Source organism: Sciurus carolinensis, chromosome 10 (assembly GCF_902686445.1).
Source record: "Sciurus carolinensis chromosome 10, mSciCar1.2, whole genome shotgun sequence".
NCBI classification, from domain to species: domain Eukaryota; kingdom Metazoa; phylum Chordata; class Mammalia; order Rodentia; family Sciuridae; genus Sciurus; species Sciurus carolinensis.
This window is the reverse complement of record NC_062222.1, coordinates 50,114,070-50,134,384: the sequence shown is the minus strand read 5'-3', so window position 1 is coordinate 50,134,384 and position 20,315 is coordinate 50,114,070. Positions and strand designations below refer to the sequence as shown.

At 33.4% G+C, this 20,315-nt stretch overlaps 1 protein-coding gene across 2 annotated transcripts in view; it reads right to left on the bottom strand.

Moving 5' to 3' along the window:
- The window catches only part of Tbck (TBC1 domain containing kinase), a 264,855-nt gene that overhangs the window by 29,480 nt on the left and 215,060 nt on the right, over positions 1-20,315 (bottom strand). For both annotated transcript variants that reach the window (XM_047566530.1, XM_047566532.1), the window contains one exon: positions 11,603-11,762. In XM_047566530.1, coding sequence (XP_047422486.1) covers positions 11,603-11,762 — 160 coding nt within the window. The remainder of the gene's footprint in view (positions 1-11,602; positions 11,763-20,315) is intronic.

Below are 20,315 nucleotides of genomic sequence, written 5' to 3'. Positions count from 1 at the left end.
ATCATGCTGTTGTATTAAGTCATCATTCTCACTAAACATCCTAATTTTCTTCTAGAAAAGAGATGGGTTCACTATGGAGTTTTGTCACGCTGAGATATGTGAGACTTTGACTTTAGGTTGAGAGTAGGGTAGTGCACGCGTGCTGTGCGTGTGTGTGGTAATGATTACTATGGATATCAAAACAAACCATACATTTTCCCCTAGATAGCACTTGATTAATGTTAAAAATAACAATTACCTTTAAATTGGAGCAATTTGCTCAAGGATATACAATGTCCTTTCCCATATTCCTGTTCATTTAAAACATGACATGGATAGTAGACTATCTTAATTAGTGCTTTAATTTCCAGACTTACACAATTGTTCTCTGGGATTAATTCAGCACATTTTGTAAGAGGTATCTTTTATGGGAATTTATGTGTATGTCATGTTGGCGTATTCTCCCTGGATGCACAGAGAATATAATTACGGTTTAGCAATTGGAAGTGCAATTTCTCCTGTGAGATTTGGGAAAAAAAAAAAAAAAAAAGAACTATCTTTGCAATGAGACAAAAGTGAGGCCTTACTATCAGTTTCATTTCAAATGTGATACCACTAAGACTTGACTGGCTTTTAAGACTTTTGATATAAAGTTCTTATTATTCCCATAAACCAATAGATGTAGCCTATATTGATTTGGTTTATCAAAATAAACTCAGCAGCCAGGACCAGCACAAAATTGGATTCATCCTCGCAGCTGTAGTACATATTTCAGAGACTTAGAAGTCCACTTCACTTGCTAATCTTTTTCTTAAAGCGAATATAACTTTGCTCACAGTATATCTGGATATGCTTGAATATACAATAGCTCACTTTAGTTAACCTTTAAGGAATAATTGACAATGAGGTCCACCAGGACTTAATTTAGATCCAGAGATGTCTCTGTATAGGACCAGAATAAAACTAAGATTTTGCAGTTCTTCTTTGCCCCATTCTGGAGAAAAGCAATGTTTTACCTAGACACCAAATGGCAGATTTGAAAGGTTTTCTGATGTGTTAATGTGGCAGCAAGGTCAAAAAGGGAAGTGGTAATTGTAATGAAACCATCTCATTTTAATACCCTGTGAAGCAATTGTAATTACAAGAAATAGTTAATAATACATAATTTATTTTCTGATTATAGTTATTTAAGTACAGAGTAAGTTACATTTCTCAGATTTGTTCTGTTGCCTTATATGAATGAAGACACTATATTCAATATATTCGGTCATTGTACAGCAATTATTTGTATTTGTATTACAAAAGATACTCTGATCCTAGTTTATATATCAGATGGTTAATTTTAATGTTCTCATACACAAGTAATTCATTTATTCTTTCTTAGAGTAGTTCAATGATTTTTCCCCTTTAATTCAATATTGAAAGACTTTTTCTTTTATTGGGCTATACTTCATTTTATACTTTATATTTTGGATTTCAGACTGGTTCTTTTACCAGGTCTTAACAGATGATGTAAAGCTAGAATAATTATAAGCAGTGTCTACTGCTTTGCAAACAAACAATTTCTAAGTCCAAGTATGAATCTGACATAAAAATAATAAACATTTGCAATGATAATTTGCAACTGCCCTGACTAGAATTGGCACCTCTGCTTCCTTTTCACAGCACTGAACTGTGCTTTCTTAATCTTTAAAAACAGGACTCTGCCAGCTGCAGTGTACTAATTTCAATGTAGAAGAAAAGCTGCTACTTGCTTGGAAATAACTTCTTCTTCTTCTTCTTTTTTTTTAAACATCCTTAGAGGTAAAAGTAACATGAAAGTTTCTCCAAGAATGTCTCATCAAAAATTGCAGGGTTCAGATGAACTGGTGATAGACAGGTTCAACATATCAAACCCTAGAGCTTACTTTTCAAAAACAGATAACATAAAATTTGACCTTTTAACAATTTTTAGGTGTATAATTCATGGTCATTAAGTATATTCATGATGCTATACAATCATCAAAAGTTGTTATTTCCCAAGTTTTTTCATCACTCCAAACTCTATACTCATGAAAGACTAATTCCCATTCTTTCCTCTCCTAGCCACTGGTAACCACTAATCTACTTCTTGTCTGAGTTTCACATATTTATATAAATGGAATCATAAGAATATTTGTCCTTGTTGTTGTTTGACATATTTTATTTAGCCAAGGTTCACCCATGTTGAAGCATGAATCAGAACTTCTTTTTCTATGACTGAATATTACCCTGTATTTATGTACTACATATTTATTCAGTAATCTAGACTTTTGGGTTGTGCCTATCTTTTGACAACTATCAATAATGCTGCTATGAACATTGGTATACAAATATCTATTTGTGTCTGTTTTCAGTTGTTGGGTTATATGGTACATCTGTTTCTTTCTAGAAAACTTGATTAAGTTTTTTACAGAAGCCACATCACTTTATATATTCACGGTAGCAATGTACCAGTGTTCTAATTTCTCCTTTTCCTTACCAATACTTGAGTATAAGTGGTGTCTCATTGTGGTTTTGATTTACATCTCTCTAATGACAATATTGAGTATTTATCATCATATGTGCTATTGTCTGTTTGTATATCTTCTTTAGAAAAATATCTACTCAAGTTCTTTGCCCATTTTCAAACTTAGTTATCTTTCTGTGGTTAAATTGTAGTTGTTAGTAGAAATGCAACTGATTTTTAAATAGATTTTGTGTTCTGATATTAAATACTTATCAGATGATTCATAAGTATTTTTGTCTATTTTGTGCACTATCTTTTCACTTTTTTGATAGTATACTTTGAAGCATGGGTTTTTATTTATAGTGGTGTGAAATTTATTTTTTCTTTGTTGTCTGTGGTTTTGGTGCCATGTTTAAGAAACAGGAAACTGGTATATATACACAATGGAATATTATTCACACATAAAGAATAATATTATGGCTTTTGCAGATAAATGGATGGAATTAGAGAATATCATGCTAAGTGAAATAAACCAATCCACAAAAATCAAAGGTCAAATGTTTTCCTTGATAAGTGGATGATGATATATAATGGGGGGTTAGAGAAGAATGGAGGAACTTTAGATTACGTAGAGGGAAATGAGAGGGAGGGGAGTAGGAAAAATGGTAGAATGAGACAGACATCATTACCCTATATACATGCATGATTACATGAATGGTATGAATCTACATTGTGCACAACCACAGAAAAGAAATGATGTACCCCATTTGTGTACAAAGAATAAAAATGCAGTCTGTAAAAAATAAAAAAAATTAAAAAATTTTTAAAAAGATGCAGAAAAAAAAAGAAACAGCCAAAACAAAGTCATAATGATTTATGTACATGTTTTCTGCTAAGAGTTTTTATAGTTGGAGATCTTGAATTTAAGTGTTTCATTTGAGTTAATTTTTTGTAAAAGATTAAGAAGGGTCCAATTGTGTTCTTTCACCTTGGATATGCAGTTGTTCAAGTACCATTAATTGAAGAGACTACTGTTTCTCATGGAATAGTCCTGGTGCCTTTGTCAAAATCAATTTTCCACAGACGTAAGGGTTGATTTCTGGGCTCTCAATTTAATCTCCCTGGTCTATATGTCTATAATTTTGTCTGTACCAAATTGTTATGATTCCTGAAGGTTTATATTAAGTCCTGAAATCAGGAAATGTGAGTGTTCTGATTTGGTCATCTTCTTCAAGATTGTTTTGGTTATTCTGGTCCCTAGAAATTGCATATGCATTTTAGGAGGAGTTTTTCCATTTCTGCAAAAAACGCTCTTGAGATTTAAGACTGCATTTAGTGTGCACACGTTTTGGGTAGCATTGTCATCACAACAATATTAATTTTTCCAATCTATGAACTCAGGATGTTTTCCCATTTATTTAGATATTCTCTTTCAGAGGTATTTTGTAGTTTCAGTGTATAAGTCTTACATTTCTTTGTTAAATTAATTCTTAAGTATTTTATTCTTTAACATAATTTTTAAAAATTCATTTTTAATTGGTTCCTAAATATACACATATTAATGGGGCACCATGTAATGTTTCAGTACCTGTGTACATTCAATTTTAAATCAGGTTAAGCATATGTACCTTGTCAAACATTCATAATTTGTGACAAAAAAATTCAAAATGCTTCCTTCTATCTTTTTGAAATGTAGTGTACATTATTATCTATAGTGACCTTACTACGCAATGGCACACTAGAACTTCTTATTCCTAACTGTAACTTAGTGCTTGCTGATCAACCTTTCCCATCTCTCCCCCCACTGCATTCTCCCCAGTCTCTGGTAACCACCATTCCACTCTCAAGTTCTATGGAAGCAACTTTTTTAGATTTCACATATAAATGAGATCATATGGTATTTGCCTTTCTGTGCCTGGCTTATTTCACTTAACATAATGATTTCCAGTTCCATTCATGTTGTCACAAATGACCATATTTCATTTTCTTTGGCTTAATCATGTTCAATTGTATATATGTACCACACTTTCTTTTTCCATTCACCAGTTGATGAACTGTTTTTATTTCTTGGCTATTGTGAATAGTGTTACAAATGAACATGAACATGCAGATGTATCTTTGACATACTAATTTCATTTCCTTTGGCTATAATACCCAGGAGTGGAACTTCTGAATCATATAGCAGTTCTGTTTTTCAGATTTTTTGAGAAACCTCCATACTGTTTTTCACAATGGCAATACTAATTTACATTTCGACTGACAGTATGCAAAGGGTTGCCTTTCCTCCACATCCTCACCACACTTACTATCTTCAGTCTTTTTGATAGCAGACATTCTTACTGGGTAAGATGTTATCTCATTGTGGATTTAATTTGCATTTCCTTGATGGTTAGTGATGTTGAGCATTTTTTCATGGACCTGTTGGTCATCTGTATGTCTTCTTTTGAAAAAAATATATATTTAACTTCACTGCCCACTTAAAAAATATTTTTGGCATTGAGTTATATATTCTGAATATCAGCCTCTTATCAGACGTATAGGTTGCATATCTTTCCTCCCATTCTATAGGCTGTCTCTTCACTGTTGGTTGTTTCCTTTGCTATGAAGAAGTTCTTTAATTTGATGCAATCACCTTTGTCCATTTTTACTTTTGTATTTTATGCTTTTGGTTCTTATCCAAAAAATCTTAACCCACTAATGTCCTGAGGTATTTATCCTGTTTTCTTCTTCTGTAATTCATTTTGAGTTGAGTTTTGTAACTGGTGTTCATCCTTTTGCAGGTGGATGTCAGATTTCCCCAGCACTGTTTATTTAAAAGACTGTCCTTTCTCTAGTGTACATTTTAACACCATCATTGAAGATCAACTGGCTAAGGAAGTGGGAGTTCATTTCTAGGATCTCTATTCCATTCCAATGGTCTGTGTGCCTGTTTCTATATCAATAGCATGCTGATTTTTTTGATTATGGATTTTAGTTATACATAGGCCACCCTGATGCAAAAAAAGGTATTGTGGCAACTTATAAAAATAGACAAAATAGAATAGAATAAAAATAGGGCTGGGGTTATAGCTCAATGGTAGAGTACTTGCCTAGCATGTGTAAAGCATTGGTTTCAATCCTCAGAACCACATAAAAATAAATAAAATAAAATAAATAAAATAAAGATATTATGTCCAATTACAACCAAAAATATATTTAAAAAAAAATAAAGAGATCAGGGTAAAGGTATAAGCAGAAAGCTAGAATGAAGTGTCAGCAGGAGACTCAGTATAGTTGTTAAAAATGGTCTCAAATTTGACTTTGGGCTTCCAGCAGCCACAACCAAGAAGAAAACACACTAGTTGCAAGATTCCTAACAACAGTTACTTTGGGGTTTTGGTTTAAAATTAGACCTGGTTCAAATCTTGACTTTTTAAAATTTTTATTTATTTATTTTGTATTTGTTTTTTTATTTGTTCTTTTTAGATAAACATAACAGTAGAGTGTATTTTGACATACATACATGGAGTATAACTTCCCATTCTTGTGGTTGTACATGATGTGAAGTTATACCAAATTTGTTGGCATACTGTTCATAATAATCTCTAAAAAACCTTTTATGTTTCTGAGGTATTAGTGGTAATATCTCCCTTCAATCTGATTTTATTTGACTCTGTTCTCTTTCTTTCTTAGTCTAGGTAAGGGTTTGTCTATTTTGCTTATCTTTTCAAAAAGCTGGCTTTTTGTTTCATTGATTTTTGTATTTTTTTTTATCTCTCCATTTCATTTATTTCTGTTCTGATCTTCACTAATTCTTTCCTTCTACTCATTCTGGTTTGTTCTTGTTTTTCTAGTTCCTTGAGATGCAGTGATAGTTTGATATTTTTCTGCCTTTTTAAGGTAGGCACTGATTGCTAAAATGTTTTCTCTTAGAACTGTTTTTGATATATCTGATAGGTTTTGGTATATTATGTCTCCATTTTCATTTGCTTCGAGATTTCTTTATTGGTACATTATCATTATACATAATAGTGGAATTCAATATGCCAATTTTGTACAAACAAAACATAATTAGATTACATTCCCTAGTAGCTTCCCTTTCCAACATACCCCCAACCCATGGGTTTGCTTGCTCTACTCTACTGATCTCCACTCTATTATTTTTAATTTGTGCATTAATACATAAAAGTGGAATTCATTCTGGTATAATCATACTGGTCTGGCAACAGCTTGCTGCCTAAGGTTGAGGGATGGGTGGTGGAGACAGTCCTTTGGCTACCAAGGCTGGGTGCACCTAACTTCATAGCTGCACTGTGGCAGGAAGACAACAGGTATGTCCTTGCCATACTACAAGCGTGGGAATAATATAGGGCAAAACTCTATGTCTTGCCAGCACAATGATCTCTCTAATGCCAGGCCTGGTCTCAGTTCTGTTAGCTCTGACCCATGTACAGAGCCTTCAGTTTCTGCTACATGCTTGGTCTCACTGTGATGGGCCTGGCAATGAGCTTCAAGACGATGCTTTGTGCTAGCTTTCACGTCCTGCTCCCTATCAGTTGTAGTCTTGCTCCCTGCTCTGCCACACAAGGCACTGCCTAATACAATTCCAGTGGCTCAGTCCATGAGTATTGGAGTAGGTGGTTGAGGTTGAAGGGCTTTGCCCAGCAATGGGTATCATCATGGCAAGCCTGGTAGTGGGTTTCACGTCTAAGGCCTGGACTTAATTCTATCTTCTTCACCACTGCACTGCTTGGAGTTGGGGGGAAGGCTTCTGTGGGTAATTCTTTCTTTCCTTATTCAGTAGTCTTTTCATTTTGTTATACTAAAAGTTGGCACTGTGGTCTCTCACCCAATTTCCTCAGCTCTTGTGATGGTGGTTTGGTTCATGAGTACCTGTTCAACTTGGGGTACCTATGTGAAGATGATCACCAGAGGATCTTACTCAGATGCTTTCTTGCTCTGCCCCTCAATAAGTAGAACATATATATATATATATATATATATATATATATATGTTATATATATTATACAACAACATAGAACATATATATATATGTTATATATATTATGCATAACTGCACTGTGGCAGGAAGACAATAGGTGTGTTTATTATATATAAAAATACACACACACATATATACACATATACTATACACACACACTAGACATATAAAATCAGCAGCCCTAGAAGAGTAACTTATATTCCAGTTTGAATAAATTTATCTTGCCTAATTTCTGTAGCAAGAATAAATATTAATACTTTTTAGCCCTTTCAATAAGTTGAAAAGGAGGAAACATTTTCAAATGTATGTTGTGCTTATATATATAAATATATATATATATATACATAGTTTTAGTTTATTTTAGTGTTGATTTTGTTATTTTCAAACTTTGCTGAATTTATTTATTATAATAGTTTGATATGTGTGTGTGCATTCTTGGTGTTTTCTTAATATAAGATCATGCCATATGCCGTTAGCTTTACTTCTTTCATTGTGTATTGGGTTGGACAATATCCTTCTGAAATGCATATCCTTTCCAGGATATCAGAATGTGACCTTATTTGGAATTAGGGTAGGTTCCTATAATGAGGTCATGCTGGAGTACAGTGGGTCCTTAATCTGACTGGTATCCTTATAAGAAAGAAAAAAAAAACCACAGAGATAGATATACACTGAGAGAATACCACCTGATGAGAGTCAGGCAGTGATATAGCTACAAATCAAGGAAAAACAAGCATTGCTGATCATGACCAGAAGCTGGGAAAAAGCAAGGAACGTTTCTACTCTGAGTCTCAGAGGAAGCATGCCCCTGCTAATGCCTTAATTTAGTCGTCTGATTTCCAGAATTATGAGAAAATAAATTCCTCATGTTTAAAGTCATCCAGTTTGTAGTACTTTTAAAATAGTGGGTCTAGGAAAGTAACTTATATTCCAGTTGAATAAATTTATCTATTTTGACGAATTCCCTAGTCAGAATAAAAATCAAATCTTTTAAGATCTTCCAACAAGTTGAAGAGGAGGAAACATTTTCAAATGTATGCTGTGCCAGCGTTAGCCTGATAAGAAAAGGAAACTATAGACTAATAGTCTATGTATACTGATGCAAAAATCCTAAAGGGTATATTAGGGAACTAAATTCAGTAGTATATTTACAGGATTATAGACCATGACCAAGTAGAGATTATGCTAGGAATGAAAGATGTAACGCTGACAAAAATATTATTTATAATAGACTATACTAATAGAAGGAAGTGAAGAAAACACTTAATTGTCATAATATGAAATAAGTATTTGACAAAATTCAATATCCTTTCATGCTAAAAACACTGAATAAACTAGAAGCAGAGGGGAAAAAACCAAGCTAACATCCTATTCAATGGTGAAGATTGAAAGCTTTTTTCCTGAGGTCAGGAAGAAGATGAGGATGTCCTCTTTCATCACTTCTATTCAACACAGTTTATTTTTCTTTTTCCTTGTGTTTTGATATTTCTGTGGAGGGATGGAAGATTAGGGCTGCCTACTTGTTATTTTGCTGATGTACTACCAAATTCAAAGCTTTTTAATAACACCATACATAAAATAGCATGTATTAAATTCCCACATATGCAAATAAAAGTAGTAGGAAATAAAATTAATAGCTCTTGTTAACTGAGTGATTACTAGTATCAGGCGCTTCAATAAACTTTATATGCCTAACTCAAATCTTCCAAACCATGCTGTGAGGTAGTTTTTATTCTTATTTTCTTTTTAGAAATGGTAACTTAAATTGTATTATTAACATGAATTACTAAAACTAGTTGCCCTGTTCTGTTTCTTACTAATTTAAACTGAGCAGCAACAACAATAACAACAACAAAAATTCATGTATTTAAATACCTAATAAGCCCTTAGGATAAACGGAGGGGGACTTACTAATAAAGAGATTAATTACAAAGGTGTAGGTGGGATATGAGACCCATATGGACAGTGCAGTTACCCAGAGTTAGTGAAAGCAGAGCTATTGCCACCATTAGAGTCAAGGGACATTGACCAGTGACTGATTCATGAGTTGTAGAGAGAAGTGTTATTCTTTAGTAGAAGGACACAGCCAACCTTAGATAATTTTTGACAGAGGATTTAGGGGGATAAATATCCTAATCCCTCTCCCTCCCATAACTATCACACCTCCCCACTGGCTGAACAACTGGAATCCAGAATACATGAAAATCAGCCTTGACAGGTGGATAGGAGGGTGATAAATGGAGGAGAATGGATTTGTGATGGGAAGTGGGACAAACAGTAAGATATTCAGCACAACCATGAATAGTCAGTACCATGTGTAAGACCCTGGGCTCAATACCCAGCACTGTAAAGGTACAGATTTTCTATTGTTGGATTGAAACATTAATAGCTATGCATATGATTTATTCAGGCATCACTGTCTACAAGTATGAGTCAGAATGGAGGATGTGAAGAAGGAAGTGTTCATGACAGCACCTGATTCCCAACAAGCATAACACTGACTTATTTATTTATAATGTGATGGTTCTTTATTATTATTGCATACATTTTTATTATTTTATCTCACTACTCATGATACCAGACATCCTTCATATGCTGAACTTTTAAATTCACTGGCATTCTGATATTAGATTAGAGCATTCTGCACAGTGGAAGATGAAGATTTAAAACTGTTTAATGACATGAGTTGTCTACTGACATACATATATAGTTATATATACATGTATGTATAAACACACACACATGTATATATATACACATATGCATATACACCTTTCACTTTTATGGTAAAATTAGAATAAGCACATCTTGAGGCTAATGTCATGATTAGGATGTTTAGAAGCATTGGCAGTTTTAAGAAGATTAAATATATAGAGTCTACTTATTAGATACCATTTTTTAAATTGTGAATGCTTATGAAAATAGAACTCTAAGATTATAAGCACTTATAGAAAAAAAAGTTTATTTCAGGTTGTGCTTTTATGTACAACTGTGTTAAATGACAAACCAGAATAAGCTGTCAAGTGGCAGTATTCAGATTCAAAAGGTTCAAGTACTGGTTGAGATACGGGCATGGTCTGTAGAGTCACACAAACTTGTGTTTCAGTCCTGGTTCTGGCACAGGCAAATCAGATAAACTTTGAGTCTAAGTTTTTCTCATGGGTAAGATGTGTAGAATGATTCCTTCCTCATGGAATTGTTAATGAAGAATAAAACAGGTAATACATGTGATATACTTACTACAGTGCCTAACGGTGTTCTTCCTTTTGAGAAAAAGATGCTTGGAGGGAGCAAACTGCCTCTGCTCCTTTCCCAACAGCATCTTTTTTCCTCTTTTTAGTAAAGGGCCCTGTAATCAGTTCAATGTGGCCATACCTAGAAATGTTCTCTGCCTGCTTCTTGGTGTTTTTTCCCCATGGCTCTCATATTAGCTATCGTCTCTAACATGTCCTTTATTAAAATATGATATTTTTGGCTTTTATATCTACTGTTTTATTTTTCATTTTGCTTAGAATATAGCCGTGGGAGAGTAAGGCCATTTTATTGTTTATGTATTCTCATATCTGAAGATAGATATCCTTCCTGACTTTTTCATCAGAAAACTTTCAGTTTCTAATAACAAAACTCCCAAGTCCAATAAATTCTACTGATTAGCTATCAGAGCCCACACTCTAGTCCTGCTGTTTTCCTCAATGGAGGAAATTCTAGCAACATGTTTGCAATTTCAGAAAGCACTTAAAAACAACCCCTACCACAAATCCCTCAAAAACCTATGCTGTCATATTAATCTGCTTTTTGTTACTCTAAGAATATACCTGAGTCAGTCTAATTGTATTTTATAAAGAAAAGAGGTTTAATTAGCTCACAATTTTGGAGGTTGAATGTCTAAAAAGCATAGTGCCAGCCCTAGTAAGTGCCCCAGGAATATGTAGAATAACAGATCCCATTTCAAAGTTGGAGTTAGAGACTGGGGTCCCATAATCCTTTCCAAGGGCCTAGCCCCAGTGACCAAAGAACCTCCTACTAGTTTCCACATCTTAAAGTCAGACCTTTCAATATCACCATACTGAAGACCAAGTTAATATATGAACGTTTGACAAATGGCATCTAAACAACAGCAGTTAAGTTACTATGGATCCTCCTATGTGCATATGACATTTCTGAGTACACTTACCTCAGCTGTGTGCTTTGCCACATGCCCCACGATGACAATGACCTTTCCCTTGAAGTTCTGAAGCATAGTGGTATAAGGACCCTGGGTAAGCTCCCCTTCTGCAGTGAATGCAGCACTGAATGGAATGTTGATGCTGCCTGAAATGTGACCTCGAACAAAACTGAAGAGGTTAATTTAAGGAAAACATTTCAGTTTGCATGTGTATATGCAGATTTGAGTGTCTCATTGAACCAGAGGTAACTGATTTGCAGAGATAGTACTAAACATCTCCATGCTCACATGAGTATTTTATCTAAGTGAACTAAGGTCCTCTAAGGGTAATAAAGGTAAATTTGAAAATGAGGTGGAAAAGGAAAAGGAAGACTAGCCAAGGATATAAGGACGTTCTGCCTCATTAAAAGAACTGTGAAAGTGATCCTGATGCAGCGAAGTGATGTTAGTCACAAGGATTGCACTATATTCACACCTTTCACTTCATTATTACCTCTGTGATCTTTTTTTTTTTTATTTTTTTATTTTTTGTACCAGGGATTGATCAACCCCTGAGATACATCCCCAGCCCTTTTTATTTTTCATTTTGAGAAAGGATCTCATAAAGTTGTTTAGTGCCTCACTACATTGCTGAGGCTGGCTTAGAACCTGTGATCCTCCCCTCAGCCTCCCAAGCCACTGGGATTACAGGTGTGTACCACCACACCCGGCTACTGTGATTAGAGTCTCAAGTCTAATGTGATACTGCAAAATCCTATTCATTGTGGGCAAGTGATTGCTAAAGGGACTTAGGATTTAAGAGGTAATTAGCAATAGTTGGAAACACTTTTACTTTTAGTTAATTTCTCAAGTAAACTTAGCTTACTTTTCTATTACTTCCAATTTTATGCTTTCTGAAGGTGGTGATGTCTTAACTGTTTTTCTACTCAAGAATAGTTCTGATGGTCTTATTGACTATTAGGAATTAAAGGCATCCATTAGCTTAAAATATTTAGAAATGTCATAAGATCTTAAGAGAAAAAATATTTGTTTCAGTAGATAATTAAAAAGTATATTTGAATGAATAAAGTACAGCTTTGGAAAATAAAAGGTGATTCTCTGTATAGAATCTAGAGTGTAACATATTCTTAAATACTCATTAATCAAATAACTCTTCAAATAAACAAAACAGCTGTGAACATTGCTCTAAAAGAGATGCATATCATACTTCAATAGACATATCAATTTGGCCATGAAAGAGAAGGTTTTCACCAATAAAGTGATGTCAAGTTAAATTTTGAAGAATTAATAAAAGTTAATCAGGCAAAGGGATGAAACAGAAGTGGAATAGGGTGAGATAACAATTTAGGCAGAAATTTTTGTTTTATAGTGGGAAGGTACATGGCTAATAAAGAGAAAGAAAGGCAGGCCACTGGCAGTGGAATTTAGAGAGCATGGATAAGTATAAGTAAGAGGAGCCTGGCAAAGGAGGCAGGGGCCAGACATGCAGGGTCTTGTCAATGATACCGAACTTTATTCTAAGAGCAATGAAGAAAGTGTTTTAAGCAGAAAAGCTACATACTACATTTGCATTTAGTTGACTCTCTGGAGAAAGGTGAGGAGTAAATGTGCAGAACAATTTATAAGAAATGTAGACAGTATCTCTTCCTTTTCTTAATTACTGATGACTACTGTGAAAGGAATATTTACATGTTTAAGAGTCATTTTTCTCAAACTTCCATTTTTGTTATGCAAAATTAATAGCTTTAAAACATTATGACAAAAGCAAGTAATATTTTTCCCCAAAATTCGTCACACAGAAGGGAGAAAAATTGGAATTATTTATTAAAATGAGAGTTTTTCAATAGCCTAAGAGTTTGTAGTCATCTTTTACACTATGTTTCTTTCTGTCATTAATGAAGAGATGAAAAATTTGAAGCTTTAATTCTCTAGAATGATGGGAAATAGCATGTATGGGAAATCCCCAGTATGGCAAAAATAAAAATAATGGTGGATATTGATCACATTTCATAAATCTTAAATTTTCAGTTCAGCTGGTCTTTCATTGCTTTATTCTTTAAAGAAAGAAAAAGTTTGACATTAATAATGAGAGAAACAACCATAAAATAAATTCTGAAAAATGAAGAGAGAATCAACATTGGAACTTCTGGGTAAAGTCTTCTAGAATGTGCAGAGAATTCATAACATTGAGAAGAATACCCTTGGACTTCATAAGCATTAGTTTCTCAAACATTTATAATTATTCAATACTCTCAACTGCAGTTCTCATGAACAGTAAAGACTACCTATGAATACGATTACCGTGACAGTATTTAAAAAAGCAAAGATATATCTTAAAATGAAAATTGTGATAACACAAACCAAGAACAATAACTCATTTGTTCTTAGCAAACAGATCTATGTCAGGTCTGAATCAGTTGCCAGAGATAGTTTCTCTGCTTATCAAACAGTACTTATCAACTGTGAACATCTTTTCTTTCTAGTGTTTTCACAGTAGCAAAAGCAGTACAAATCTATACTACTCAAATGTGGCAGAAATGTTTATATTGCTTGCCTGGTCCTCACTTTTTTGGAAGAGCCCCAGCCATTGCCCTTGGTGAAAGGGTGAGCACCTGGGCTATCATATTTGTATTAGATAACCCTGCCAAGACCATGGTTGACAGGATACCGAGAGGGAGGGTGAAGGTAGATAGCTGTTGCAGGCAGAGCCAATCCTATTCTTTCCCTTGAAAATCAGAAAGAAAGGACAATGTTCAGGGTGTGTTAAGCTTTACAATGTAAAATCATGTTTGAGTGCCTCTTGTGTAGAATCTGTTCAGCCACATATTAGAAATTGTAAGCCTTTTACTCTGAAGAAAAATGTTTAAAGCTAAATTCTGTGACTATTTGGTTTAAAAAAGTACCCATGAATTTGTGGTTTCACTCTCATTTATTATGTTTTTAAAGAAGATGTTTGTTTAAACTGCCTTTTAGTCACTACAAGTATGTCATAACTTGTTATTGTCCTAGAATTTTCTGTTGGTTATGCTTTATAATTTTTATGTTTTTTTTAAAAAAAATTGGATTAACTGCTAAAATGCTTGATAAAATATATGGCAATAGAATCTTTGGGAAGAGGAAAATTAATATTCAAAACATAAAACTACTTAAGACCTTTGGTTATACTTTGGAAGACAAGACACATACACACACACACACACAAAAAAAAAAAAAAAAAAAACCCAGCTTGAAACTAATAAGTTTTCTTGTTAGTTTAGAGTCAAAAGTCCTGGAAAATATATGAGAGCACTCATCAAGAATCCTCTTTGTCATAAAACTTCTAGCACCTAAGAGACTAAGTAAGCGTGAATGCTTGTGGACATGGTTGTTGAACCTCTAGGTTTTCTATCCTTAACTACATGACTGGCAAGCAGCAGAGGAGAATGAGATGGGTCTAGCTACACATCAGTAATGAAGACAATGTTGGTCATTTAAGGATCTTTTTTTTTTTTTCCTTAAAAATTGAGTTTCACTGTTTACAATTCAAATTCTTAAGTGAAAGACATAATCAGATAAAGTAGTATTTCTTTAAGTAATTTCTAAATATCTTAGAGATGGCTAGAGTATATTATAAAGGTATGTAGTTACATACTTTTTTGTACCATTTTTGGGTGTGGGGGAAGTTATTGACATTGAACCAGGGATGCTTTGCCACTGAGCCACATCCACAGCTCTTTTAATTTTTTGATTTGAGACAAGGTCTTGCAAAGTTGATTAGAGCCTCACTAAGTTGCTAGGACTAGTTTTGAATTTATAATCCTCCTGCCTCAGCCTCCCAGTTGCTGGTATTACAGCCTCCCATCGTGAGCAGCTACTTTTGAGTTCTTCATAATCACAATAAAATACTGTGTATATTAGTTATTTAAAAAAGAAGCAAAGAGCATATTTTTGTATATTTTATATTACAGTAGAATAGTAAAATAGAAGACAATGTTTCACATTTGGCAAAGTCAAGTGACCAGTTGACTGTGAAAATTCCTGGGCAAGGAGAGCAAAATACCAGAAAATATGTAGAGATAAGCTATCTCTGTGATCCACAGACTTTGTTTTCATTTCACTGTCCTGCTGTGAAAGACAAATATGTAAAGATTCTTTACAGCAAGGTAGTGTTGTGGATGAATATGCAACAATACATATTTTAGGATTATGACTATCATTTCATGGCTTTCCTTACATTTTAGACAAAAATCTAAATTCTTGGCATTTACCATTAGCATTTCAAAGCACAAACACAAACATGGGGGAAAATACACCGCAAAAGGTTCAGTACTGAATATACTACCCAACAGCCAGGAATTATGCTATTTTACAAATTAAGAATTTAAGAAGCTTTAGCTTCAAAATACCCGGTTTAGGATTATAAAGGAAATAGATGCCAAATTATTTACTTATTTATTTTTAATTTTTTTTTGGTACTAGGGATTGAACTCAGAGGCCAAAGTATTTATGTGGTGATAAGCCTCAAGCATATATGCATCTTGATAGTGTAATTCTAACAATGCCCACCATAATTTTCAGTTTGATTTTGGTGAAAATGACAATATCAATAAATACTAATTTTTAAGTTTTCAGTGTTCAAAAGAAATTAGAAATTTTGATGAAATTCTTAAAGGAATTAAAAGCATGATTAAAGAAGACAGCAGGAATTATAATGAACTCTTTACTATAAAATAAAATAGTTTGAGCATCTCTAGCCCCTAAATCTGAAATCCACAATATTTCAAAATCTTAAAACTCTCACATGACATTACAAGTGGAAATTTCACACTATGAGACTTTGTTTTATGCACAAATTAATAAGAGTATTGTGTCATGTTACATGTATAAACTATATGAAATGTAAATAAATTTTATGTTCATATTTAGATCTCGACCCTAAGATATCTCATTATGTATAGTTAAATTTCCAAAATTCAAAAAAAATTCTTAATCAAAACACTACTTGTCCTGAGTATTTTGGATAAGAAATGTTTAACCTGTACTTATGAAATTATCCAGTTAATACAGCAGTTACTTCGTCAGGGCGTTTGAACAGAGCTCTTACTACTCTGTACTATATGACACATTCCAATAAACTCATGATTTTTTTTTCTTTTGACATATGGTGACTGTGCAATAAGGTATATCCTTCCAAAATTACAGTTCAATAGTCTACCTGGTAGACACTGCCAAAGAGCATTCAAGTATGAGATTATAATAAACATTTTTACATTGAACAAAATCTGGTAGTCCCATGGACAAATAGATCTGGAAAAATATTTTAAATTCATTGTGGTTAAGAGTTAGGCTATCAGAACAGCATTAACAGGTAGGGATGGCATGTATTATCTTCTAGGTTTCTAAGATATGAAGACTTTCTTGTATTCCTAAATCAATCTATGTAATGATAGAGCAAGTAGATATGCCATACTTTATGCATGTAGGAAAAAAATCAGTTCTAATAATATAGGTAAATTAAATAAGTGCATGCTTATATTCCAGAAAGTTTCTTCACTTTACGGAAAGATTTTTAAAATCCCTTTAAAATATGCTCTCAAAATTTAACCCTAAAAGAACACAGTAGTTTTGCTGGGTACCACACTTTGTGACATCATACCTCTAAAGTACACCAATCCTTTTTTTTTTTTTTTTTTTTTTTGCGGTGCTGGGGATCGAACCCAGGGCCTTGTGCTTGCAAGGCAAGCACTCTACCAACTGAGCTATCTCCCCAGCCCTAAAGTACACCAATCTTGCCAGAACACTTACGAAAGTTTATATACCTTTATGTTGGTTTGTTTGCTATGCTAATTTTAATTAGTATTAAGCCCTGAAGGCCATACTGTTAGTATATAAGTAGCCAAAAAGGAAAATGGAATAAAACCCACAGTTTACCCATATGTAAGATAACTAAATAATATTAACTGAAATAAAAATTAAGTTTAGATATAATTTTCTTGCTAACTCTATTGCTGCAGTTACCAGCCCCCAAATCCTCCACTTTTAACATATCAGTGGCCCCTTCTAACATTCCACTCATCTGTCCATCTCTATTCCCATTACTGTCTGTCTAATTCAGACACTGATTACTTTGAGCTCAGCTATTGCAAATGCAGCTGCATTCTCCAACTTTTATCTTTTCTGAAAGTCCATTTTATTCATGATGTTGTCAAGTTAAAAATTTATTCCTGATTATAACATTCCTGATGATAAGCCTTCTGTGGCTGTCTATAGGGCAAAGCCCAAATATTGCAGTTCAACCTTCATGAATAGGACCTAACTATTTCAATTCCAAAATGAATCATTTACTACAAAAATATTTTCTCCCTAGTTTCTGTAATTTTCTTTGTCCAAATGCCTTTTTACCTTGTTTTTGAGTGTTCAAATATTCATTCTTTAAGTGTTTCTCCTGAGAGTTTTTGTTCCCATGAGTGTCTATATATCTCTCATGACAGAAATTTGATCTTGCATTAAACATACTAATGAACATGAGTTTCATCAAACCTCTGAAGAAATTATGGGAGGGATGTGTATTTATTTCATCTTTAAATTTCTTACAATACAATATAGTGCCCAGAATAAAACTTACATATTTGTTGAGTAAATAGATAAGAATAATACTAGCATTTACTAAGAATGAATATGGTATAGTAGTGAAATTGGTTGGGTTTGTGTGTTTTGGAATTTAAAAAACTTAAGCCTGCGGTTGTCTTTCCTATAGCCTTTAGTATTTTTAAGGTAAGAGCTTTATAAAAAATCCACATCCTAGAACTTTATAAAGAAAGCTGTAAAAACTCAGCCTTGACTTCAAGCAAATGATATTAACATTCCTTCAAAGTTTTTCTGCTTATAGATAACATCAGTTGGACTCATATTTATATGATTAAGACTAGTCCAGGAAATTTGAAACTTTAAATATTTATAACTATCAAAATAACTGTTTGGTTTATGTATTTATGCTTGAAACTATTAACATTACTTATGAATTTTATGCCACTATATGAGAAACATTGCCTCTTGATAATATGCAATTATTGTTTGCTACCAAGTTCCCATAACATATTTGGTTAGTATTGTTTCTTTGTTATTAAAAACAAAAGTAAAATGTGATTTCAACAAAAAATCTTACTGTTTATGTTCCCTGAATTTTCCACACTAATACTAAGGGTTCAGAGGAGATTATTTTTAGGATTTCTTATTCTAAAGGTTTGGGATTGTATTTTCATTGTCAAGTGGCTGAAGTCTATCTTCATGTTCTATAGTCTTTTTTTTCTTTTCCCTGTACTTTCTACTCATTTGGCCTTTACCAGGGTGAGGCATAGTTTCCTAAGATAACTGGTAAGCTAATGTACTTCTTGCCCACAATACAAAAACTGATAATAAATTGAAATATTACCTCTTGTAGGGTATCTTTATTTTAACTGAGACTATTTGTACTACAAGGTAAGTGACTGAAACTTTTTTTTTTTAAATATGTATGTGTGTATATATATATGTTGGCAATGAACCATTATTTTTTTGTATATTTATATGTGGTGCTGAGAATCAAACCCAGTGCCTTGCACATGCTAGGCAGGTGCTCTGTCACTGAACCACAACCCCATGGCTGAAGCTTTAACAGCAGAATTTCAGGTGTGAGTCATGGGAGGGCTCTGGGGGTTAGTAAGGCTGTCTCTTAAATTCATCTGAAGAAGGGAGTTTATTCTGTCATTGGATAAGATTGCCCCTGTTCCTTTCAAAAACAGTCATTTCAGTTATTTTACATGGGAAAAAAAAAGATGGAAAAAGATCTAATCTTACATGTTTAATCTCCTGAAAGCACAATTTAGGCAATCAAAATTTCCACATATATGAAGATAGAAGAACTATGTTAGATAAACCTTCCTCATTTAAATGACTTATAAAATAAAGTAGAAGATAAAAACAATATAGGGAAACAATAAGTAATTTAGAAAACATTATAAACAACATTTCAAAAGTAATTTACTTTCTTTGGAGAAAGAAAATGTGATATACAACATTCCTTTCTTCCCATGGTAAACAGGAATGGAAAACATGTTTGTGGCAACAGAGAAATAAAATTATTTAAAAAAATATACCAGCATTAAATATTTAGTTACTTCTTAGGAGTTTTATGGAAACTTAATAAAAAAAAAAAACCTGATGTCATTATAAGAGGAATGGACCTTTTAAACCATTTTCTCCCTCAAAGTATAATATTGCTTTCCAAAAATTTGAAATAGTCCATTTTCCTTGATTTTGTGGCTGCCTTTGTATGAAGGAACTACAGGCAGATTTGTGTAGTGCTGTGGCATGGAGGGTAATGACTAACATTTGAAGAGAAGCCTGTAGCATCTGAATTCACACACTGGGAGAATAAATACATGTCTCATTCAGAATGTCATCAATTTGTATGAATTCATTTGCCTCAATCTTGTTTATGCTTAACAGTATATGCAGAGACCAAATAGGTGCCTGGCAAATAGTATAAAGTTTAGGAGTAAGTTGGCTCTCCCAGTTGCCAAATTTTATGGCTTCGGGAAGTAGCTTGTTCTCTTTTAGCCTGTTTCTTCTTCAGTAAACTAGAGATGTTAACTATATCCACATCATAGAACTAGCACTATGCTTGGGATGGTAGGAAAGTTTAATGATAGCTAGCATTAGCACTTAATTCTCTTATATTTACTTATTCTACATGTCTCTCATT